This window comes from Austrofundulus limnaeus, unplaced genomic scaffold (genome assembly GCF_001266775.1).
Source record: "Austrofundulus limnaeus strain Quisiro unplaced genomic scaffold, Austrofundulus_limnaeus-1.0 Scaffold514, whole genome shotgun sequence".
NCBI classification, from domain to species: domain Eukaryota; kingdom Metazoa; phylum Chordata; class Actinopteri; order Cyprinodontiformes; family Rivulidae; genus Austrofundulus; species Austrofundulus limnaeus.
In genome coordinates this window covers 44,013-45,324 of record NW_013952916.1, presented here as the reverse complement: position 1 = coordinate 45,324, position 1,312 = coordinate 44,013, and the positions used below count along the sequence as shown (strand labels likewise).

The 1,312-nt window shown below is 39.6% G+C and overlaps 1 protein-coding gene across 1 annotated transcript in view; it reads right to left on the bottom strand.

Moving 5' to 3' along the window:
* zgc:136908 overlaps positions 1-1,113 on the bottom strand; it is a 33,791-nt gene extending 32,678 nt beyond the window's left edge. The window contains exons 1-2 of the mRNA XM_014025988.1: positions 949-1,113; positions 368-479 (exon numbers count right to left, since the gene is read on the bottom strand). Coding sequence (XP_013881442.1) covers positions 368-479; positions 949-971 — 135 coding nt within the window. The 5' untranslated portion in view covers positions 972-1,113. The remainder of the gene's footprint in view (positions 1-367; positions 480-948) is intronic.
* Between the last annotated feature and the right edge of the window lie 199 nt (positions 1,114-1,312).

Here is a 1,312-nt window from a genome sequence, read left to right as displayed (position 1 = left end):
CCTGTGTATGGAGGTCAAGAGTCACTGAACTTAACAAACCAAATTTGAATTCAATTATTAGTTCTAAAGGTTTTGAAATCAATAAAATGAAAACAGTGCCCAAATTTATGCACCTGCCTAATTTTGTTTAACCAGTTATTGCACACTTTCTGTAAATCATATAAACTTCATTTCACTACTCAAATGTCACTGTGTTTGTCCCCTATATGATATATTTAACTGATATTTTTAATCCAAACAATCAATGATTTATAAAGGTAAATCAGGAAAATTAACAAGCCTGCCCAAACTTATTCATATGACTGAAGACTGATACGTCCACCTCTACTGCTGACTGCAACCACACCTCACACACAGACACACACACCTGTGACAGGCTGACAATGCTGCTGTCTTCATTGAGGGCTTCATCCACAATCAGTCTGTTGGGTCTGTGTTTCTGCTTCAGGATGGCGGTGGAGAAATCTTCTCCCTTCGAGCTTCCAAACAAGAGACACACTGAGACTTTCACATGCACGCCCTGCACAACAAGATCTAGTTTCTCCATGTGACACAGTGCTGTATTTAGCTGTGACTCTGCACGTAGCAACTTTTTGTTTTGTTCAGCTTCAAAACATGGACTTTTCTACAAAGGTTAGAAGAAGGAAAATACAGGCTAGAGCTGCTGCTGCTTTAACTTTTGGTGTTTTGTCAAAAGATTTTTGCTTTTTGGAATTAAATTAATAAAAGTGACAGCTTGTGATGAGTTTAAGATGACCTTTGACCTCAAATTTTCTTTGTCCAACAGGTCATGCTGTAAATTATATTGGTTTTTGAGCTGGAAAAACACATTATTTTTAATAAACTTGAAATCTATCATTAGCACACATGTCCTGAACAGTCAATGTTAAAACATTGTATGTTTAAAATATAAAAGTATTTTCAGAAACATGCAGCTGTTTCACTCACTCTGCTCCTCCTGAGCCTGGCATGTTTCCTTGCCTTTTTCACCTTGGAGCTCCTAAATGTCTCGCCTTCTTTGTGTAGTTTCCAGTTTATTCAAGAGCTGAGCTCAAAGCTTACAGGTTCTGTGTGAGCTGATCGTCTTCGGTGAGTCTTCAGTCTTCAGAGCCCCCCCCCCCATCCCAAAGTTCCCAGCAGTCTCCAAATGTTTCATTTATTTTCAGCCTCCATGTTTGCTGGAGCTGCTGCCTGTCTGTTTATCAGAGGAGATATAAATATGCCCATTTGCTTCTCTGGCTTATTATAACTCCAGCGTGAGCACACACACACACACACACACACACACACACACACACACACACACACACAC